Source organism: Curcuma longa, chromosome 20, assembly GCF_044706935.1.
Source record: "Curcuma longa cultivar G26 ecotype Majalengka, Jawa Barat chromosome 20, ITB_CL_G26_1.1, whole genome shotgun sequence".
Lineage (NCBI taxonomy): Eukaryota > Viridiplantae > Streptophyta > Magnoliopsida > Zingiberales > Zingiberaceae > Curcuma > Curcuma longa.
The window spans coordinates 1,331,590-1,339,492 of NC_133880.1; the positions used below are offsets into that span (position 1 = coordinate 1,331,590).

At 35.6% G+C, this 7,903-nt stretch overlaps 1 protein-coding gene and 1 pseudogene across 1 annotated transcript in view; one reads left to right on the forward strand and one right to left on the reverse strand.

Annotated features, from left to right (window-relative positions):
- LOC141813515 (uncharacterized) overlaps nucleotides 1-3,567 on the reverse strand; it is a 9,255-nt pseudogene extending 5,688 nt beyond the window's left edge.
- Nucleotides 3,517-7,903, forward strand: part of LOC141813133 (uncharacterized) — a gene marked incomplete in the record, with an annotated part of 11,330 nt that continues 6,943 nt past the window's right edge. The window contains 6 exon segments of the mRNA XM_074701041.1: nucleotides 3,517-5,147; nucleotides 5,984-6,074; nucleotides 6,169-6,326; nucleotides 6,400-6,451; nucleotides 6,567-6,649; nucleotides 6,773-6,858. Of these exon segments, the coding sequence (XP_074557142.1) occupies nucleotides 3,678-5,147; nucleotides 5,984-6,074; nucleotides 6,169-6,326; nucleotides 6,400-6,451; nucleotides 6,567-6,649; nucleotides 6,773-6,858 (1,940 nt within the window).

Here is a 7,903-nt window from a genome sequence, read left to right on the forward strand (position 1 = left end):
AAACATAAACATAAACATAAACATGGGTGTTTGTTTCATCTTGATCTCAATCAGAAAAAGAAAAAGAGTCCTCCATTTTGTCTTACTATCACTTCATCAGCTTCCACCTCACATGAGAAAAATACTTGGGATCTTTGGCATCGTCAGTTCGGTCACCCACATACTAGTCGATTAGAATCTATGTTCAAATCTCAGCTTCTTCCATATAGGTTGATTGTTAAGAATATTGTCTTTAAACATTGTCAGACTTGTGTTCTTGACAAATTTACTAAATTATCTTTTGCTTCTAGTACAATTGAAGTCGATGCACATTTTGATCTTATTCATTGCGATTTATGGAGACCTTCACCTATTTTATCTAGACTTGGGTACAAATATTTTGTTCTATTTATTGATCGTTTTGCTCATTTTACTTGGGTTTATTTCTTGAGTGCTAAATCTGAACTAGCAGATACTGTCCAAAATTTTGTCACTATGATAGAAACACAATTTGAAAATATAATCAAAATGTTTCGATCAAATCCAAGTGGAGAGTTTTGTGCCTCAAAACTGACTTCTTTAGTAACAAGGGCATTTTAACTTAACAATCATGTCCTGGAACTCTCGAATAAAATGAGGTTGTAAAATGGAAAAATTATCATGTTGTTAAAATTGCTCAAACTCTTTTACTTGAGTATTCTATTCCATCTCTTTTGCAAAAAGATGAAATCCACCACTCCAACAGTCTCACACTGTCGGCCTCATGGCAGACTTGTAGAAGAGGACAAGGATTCAAATCTCGACAAAATTGAGTAATACCCTCCTCTGTCGTGATCTTCTATTCCATCTCAATTTTGGAAAGAAGCAATTCATACATATGCCCATCTTATTAATAGGCAACCTACTCCAATACTTGGTAATCCATCTCCATTTTCTATTCTTTTTTATCAGCTAATTAACTATTAAATATACTATGTAAGTATGCCAACTCATCTACATCAATGCTCAACTCATTTATAACACGTTTTAAATACCATCTTAAATTTAACATGAAATAAATAAAAGTTTTGTGAACTTTGATTGCATCCACTAATATGGTGATTGTTAGTGCCAAATGCAAGAAAACTTAAAAGGAAAATATTCATGAGTAATTTGATAAAAGTTCATTTATGTCTATTCAATAAAAGAAAGAAGGTGCTTACACAATATTAATTAAATAAATTTATTGAATCAAATGAATAAATTTGTATATTAATATTCATAAATAAAGATTATGAACTATTTATGATATGATTGATAAATAAAGTTCACAAATAAAATTTATAAATCATATTTCTCAACAAAATTAGTATAAAATTTATAAATAATATTATAAATAAATAAATAAAAGAAGAAATCTACAATCATTTTAGCAATTTAGTTAGCATTAAATAAGTGTTTTAAATTTTTCACACAAAGTGAGGAGACAAGAACTAGCCACTATATGTTTCTTAAACAATTTTTAAGTGTGTACATAATGTTCAAAAATGTATGTATAAAGTTAATATTAATTATTTACCTGATTTGGCCTACAGATAAGACTTTAGGCATCCATTCTAATTTGGACAGCTAGCAAGCTGTTGTTGTTGGAAGAAGAAAAGAAAGACCCTCCCACCACTTAGTCATTTGAGGATGGCCTTTGAGGGACATTTGGGATGAATGTAAACATCTTTTACTACGATGGTCAAAGAAGAAAAGAATCAATCACAAAGAAAAGAAAGACAACTAAACCAAAGAGAAAAGCAAGGTGGTGGATGCCCCCTCGAAGCTAATTAATGTGCACTATGAAGCCGGTCCACAAGGACATTCTCCTCTTTACCAACTGTTTTTTTCTCCACTCATAACACTTGTAATCTATAAATCTATCTATCTATATTCATCGAGTATCTAACTGGATCTTTTCAACAAGATGTGGGATGTTCTATACAAAAATAGAATAGTAATTAAGCCATGCGAGTTTAATTATAAACTACAGTGTAAATTAAGTTTACAATTATTAAAATATCATCCCGATCCTTTTATTACTAGCAAACCCACATAAGTTTTTTCAAATATTCAAATTATACAATTTATTTTTAAATTATCAAATCAATCAATCATAGACACATTATGGCTGGTGGCTAAGGTGATTTATTGTGAAATCCTGACCAAGCTGATCGTGTGACTAGTGTTTAACGGTGAAATAATTAATTGCACGGTGGCAAAATTACAATCACGCTTGGTTGTAATTTTACTATTGTCTTGGCTTGGTTACGTTGCCTATTTAAACTGATCAGATAGAGGACAAAGGAAGGTAGATGACTCAGAGTTGTGGGGCTAGCTAATTCAGATATTTGAAAAAGTAATTATGGTGCATAGTGTAGATAGATACTTGAGAAATTAAGTTAGGTGAATGGCTAAGTAAATTTTTTTAATTTTATCGTGTTAGGGGTAGGGTTGTAAATAAGTCGAATCTAGCTAGTCAAATTTTTATGATGTTTAAACATATTTGATAAGATAATCAAGTCATATTGAACCTAAAATAAACTAAGCTTTTGTAATGATTGTTTAAGCTTGACTTGATTTATTTTTTATGAGCTTGAGCTTAAGTTAGTTAGTTTAGATGATATTGAATTTTTAATTTAAATTTGTTTGATTGTTTGAAGTATTTACATTTTAAACATTTAGTTAATTATTGAATTTGATAATATAAATTTATTTATTTATTTAATTTTTTTTATTTAGCATGTTGATAAAAATTTACTGATAAACATAATTTATAAATATTATTCATGAATATTAATAAATTAATAAATAATATATATATATATTTAAACTTACTTATTTAATTTAATAAATTATTTAAATTTATTTATTTAATTGATCCAATTAAATGATATAAATAAATTTTTATCCCTTCTTCAAAAAAAAAAAAAATCCGCCATCCCAATAGTCTCACGATCATATATGAAGAGGTAAATTAAAAAATTACAGTTGATTACAATAAAGAAAGATATTGTCTCAACTTCATTGAGATTTGATTTTTGTCCACTTCAATAAATTTATTTTATCATAAGTAACTCAATTATATTCTAGAGATATTTTTTTTATCCCATTCAATATCAAAATTACTGAGGAACGCACTATTCATTTACTTATCATACTTGGGTGTCACTACTACTAAAGCTAAAAAAGGATATTAAATTTTCTTCTTTCCTTGTGTTTCTCAAGGTTGTCAGATGATTATTGATTGATGACATCTGGAATCAAAAAAGAGTAATGTTCCACGTTGGTGCTCCAGATAGATTACAATTCAATTTAACTAATTAAATATTAATTAATTATTTTTCTTTATTCATATAAGCTGAGCAAAATTAACATCCATTAATATTATTTTTGACTAGGACATAGTGATTATGGAAACATATATATATATATATACACACACAACAGGTTGCTCAACAGAGGGCAGCCACAAGCCAAGCAATAGATTAAACTCCATTAGATTAGAAATTTGCTTAAGCTCACCGTCGCGTCAGGGTATCTCTTGGGAACGCCTGCCTCCGCCATATTTAGCGTAAGAGTAGGGCGGTGACGACATCGCCTGCGAACGGTGCGCTCTTCTTGCTTCCAACATCGACTTGGTATCGCATCGGCCACCGGAATATGACGGCAGCGGTATGAGGAGCTCCGCGGTGGCAGCGGAGGCGGCGGAAGAGGAAGAGTTCTACGAGTCGTTGGATCGAATCCTGTCGTCTTCGTGCTCTTCCACCTCCGCCTCCGACGACGACGCCGATCACCGCCGCCGCCGTCGATGCCCCCCCTTTGCGACCAGCTCATATGATGTTTGGATTTCCGACCTGTCCTCCGTGGAGGAGCGCCGCCGCAGGCTCTTCCACCAGCTGGGATTATCCGGACACCTTTCCCTCGCCCGGACTCATCCCCCCGCCGATGCCGGTGGGCCTACGGCAACGCTCGTGGAGGTTAATCCACCCCGCGACACGCATGATGGGATCCCCAAACCGTCCTCCCCCACCGGTGTTGTAATATTCAGATCCAGATCAGATGGCTCCGCTGGCCCCAATCGTGCGGAGATGGAGCCGCCGAAGCGGCGTGCGATTTCGTTTGGATCCTCGACGGCGGCCAAAGCTAAAAGGTCGTGGTTGCTGGAAGGCGGAAAGCTCAAGAAATTCGACGGCGGAAATCAGCAGCTATGCACGATCAGGAATCTTGACGACGGGACGGAGTTCGTGGTGAAAGAGGTGACGGAGGATGGGATGTGGAACAAGCTGAAGGAGATACGAACCGGGCAGCAGTTCACGATGGAGGAATTCGAGGTGTGGGTCGGCCAGTCCCCAATTGTACAGGAGTTAATGCGGAGACAAACCGTAGAGGATCGCGGTAGCGGCGGCAGCAACGACGAGGACTGTGATTCGGGGCTCGTCAATGGTGGGTCAAAGTCAGGCACAGGCAATTCGGATGGCGCGAAGTCTAAGAAAAAGGGCGGCTGGCTAAAGACCGTCAAAAACATGGCGAGCACTGTGATCGGCGGAGTACGCCACCACCAGCGGGAAAGACGGAGTAGTGATGAGAAAGACACATCGCCCGAAAAGGTAGGGAGGAGGTCGAGCTCTGCAACTGATGATAGTTTGGATGCGCCGCCTTCGCTCCATCATGTCCCAGAGCGGGTCAAGGTCCGGCAGCATGGAAAAGCCTGCAAGGAGCTAACTGGTCTGTACATCAATCAAGAGGTTAAGGCCCATAATGGGGCAATCTGGAGCATCAAATTTAGCTTGGATGCACGATACCTTGCGAGTGGAGGTGAGGACTGTGTCGTTCATGTTTGGGAGGTGGCTGAGTTGAATAGGAATGAGGAGTTGGCAGAGGAAAGGATGGGGGAGAATGACAATTGCTATCCCTTTGTGGCTCTAATTGGTAATAGATCCCTAGAACCTGCAGAGACAGTGAACTGTGAAGACGGCAGTCATCGGATCAGGAGGAGAAGGTTAAGGGCCCATAGCAGAGGGAAATCTATGAGCTCAGAACACTTGATGATGCCAGAGCATGTATTTGCTCTATCAGAGAAGCCTACCTCCACCTTCACAGGGCACACAGCAGATATCCTTGATGTTTCCTGGTCCAAATCTCAGGTGATCTCCTTTTTCTTTGATCTATCTAAAACAGGCTTATTTAGTTTTGTTTTGACTGTAACGTTGTTCACTTGCCAGCCCCATTTTGGTGAGAGTTCCCTGCTAAATCTTAGCTACTAACTTGCTGCACTATTTCTTTCTTCTTCATATAATGAAGTCATGAAACACACAATTCTAGGAGTAGAACTGATGTGTGAAGCTTTGTTGTTTGAGATACGCTATATTAAAGAAACCTAGAAGTCATGCTTCAGTTCTGCTAAAGAACATCCTCAACTGTGTATTTACGGTTTAATATCCTACACCACGACCAAGTGATCAAGTCAAACAAGTCTGAATAATTAATTGTGTGCAGGCTCTAGTTGCTGGGACATAATACAATGGTTGAAAATAAGGACACATTACGTATGAATAATAAGGGATGATCTATTATATGAATTTTCATCATGTGCTCGTCTTATGTTAAAATTTGATTATGCATTTGTCTGGAAAACCATGTATTTGGAAAGATTTGTCATAGTTACAATTAATAACTTTGACCCAAAATTGCTACTGAATTCTCTGACTTGTTCTGCTTGACTTACAATTGTTGGATGGATAACCTGATAGAGTACTATGCTATTAGTAATTTTGTTGTTTATTTTGGAAATATCATACAGAGACTAAGCTAATAGATAACTCATATTTTCATCTTTCTTAGATTCAGCTTCAAAAATATTTTGCTTTATGCAGTGCTTTTGCTATGAAAAGTGTGTATCTAAATATGTATCATCTCACTGCTGAAGTTGTACTAGAGGTTTTATACAAAATATATAATATATAACTACTTATGCATGCAGTACTTGATATCATCTTCAATGGACAAAACAGTCAGATTGTGGCACGTGTCAGATAGTTCTTGTTTGAAAATATTTACCCACACTGACTATGGTGAGAAAATGCTTGGTCTGCTTTTCTTGAATTATTCTTCATTTATGATCTATTGCTAATTAATGACAATTATTTTGAACTTACTTTGGTTCAGTGACCTGCATTCAGTTTAATCCCATAGATGATAGATATTTCATCAGTGGATCCCTAGATAAGAAAGCCCGCATTTGGAGCATTCCAGATAGGCAAATAGTTGCTTGGAATGATCTCCATGAAATGGTCACTGCTGCCTGCTTTACGCCCAATGGGCAGGTATGAATTTAGCAGAATATTAAAATTCTCATGGATTAAATTAATCAAAATTAATTGGCTCCTGGCATTGTAGACTGCACTAGTAGGTACTCATAAGGGTAGTTGCCACCTGTTTGACACATCAGGTGCGTTCCTTACTGAAGATCTTAATGAGTTTTTAACTTTTTATTAGCTGCTGGACTTTTGCACGATTCTCCTTGTCATTCTTTTCACTATTATCTTCTTTTAAATACTATCTAGAGAGTAAACTGCACATCAAGAGCCAGATTTACTTACAAGCAAAGAAAAGGAGGTCCAGCCAAAAAAAAATTACTGGCTTTGAGGTACTCGTACATTATATGTTAAGTTCAGCACAGAATTTTATTCACTTCATCCTTTTTATTTATGGATGAAAATTTTATCAATTATTACCATATTCCCTTTATTCTGATAAGATTACTGAACAGTTTGTTCCAGGAAGTTCTTCAGAGGTTCTTATCACATCAGCAGGCTCAAGAATTCGTGCAATTAATGGGGTTGATCTAGTTCACAAATTCAAAGGTAATTTTGGCAGTGATTAATGAATTCTTTTATTGTTGTTTCTTGTTGCTAGATAGCCATTAATGCGAAGTGAGCAAAATAAATCATATTAGATTGATTCAACAACCTCAAAATTGTTGGAAAAGGAGTATAGCAGGAAGAAAATTGACTGAAAAATAATGAATAAAGAAAAATTGTCCAGAAAGACAAAGAGGACTACATTAATTATGAACCATTGCAAAATGGTAAAATGTTTGCATTTTAAAATGCTTGTTGTAGATGCTTACTTTATTGACAAGGATTTTAATATGCCTCCTTGACATGATGAGTTTTAGCGATGTGATTGAATAATCTATTCTACTATCTGACGATGAGTATCTAAACTTAAGCTCCCTTGCCTAGAGATTAGAATATGGTACAAACTTCAAGCTTGAGTTTAGGGTGCTTTCAAAATGTTACACCAGGGATCTAACTTTTGTATCTAAATTATAACTTCTGTACCTGATAAACTTCTTAAGAGATTATTAACATTACTAGTAATAAAATCTTGCATGGAGTTTATATTTGCCATGCCATCTTCAATTGGAAAGCTAAATACACAATCAGTGACTTGTTTGAACCTGAGAAGAAAAGGCACCTTTAGGGGAAGGAGATGACAGTAATTTCTCGCTCTCCAACAAGGAGGTGATAGAAGATAGTGCATGCCAACTGATTATAATCTCAACATAGTGAGACTTATTGTTTGTAAATCAAAGACATTGCTCCTTTCTTTCTAGAAATTTCTTAAAGTAATTAGACTACTTTGAGGGTTTTAAACGTACTTAGACATGCATGGCAGAATGATCAAAATCCAATTATTATTTACCCTTCTTCATAATTATTAAAATTATAGTATTACATCACCTCTTTATATGGATTAGAAATACATAAAAAATTGTAAAAAAGTGATTCTAAATCAAGATCAACAAAATCATTCTAGTCCTAGCAAAGCTTATCTAAATTTCATATAAAATTTGATTTTGCCACATTTTTCTCATTTTTTAAAACTAATCAAATGT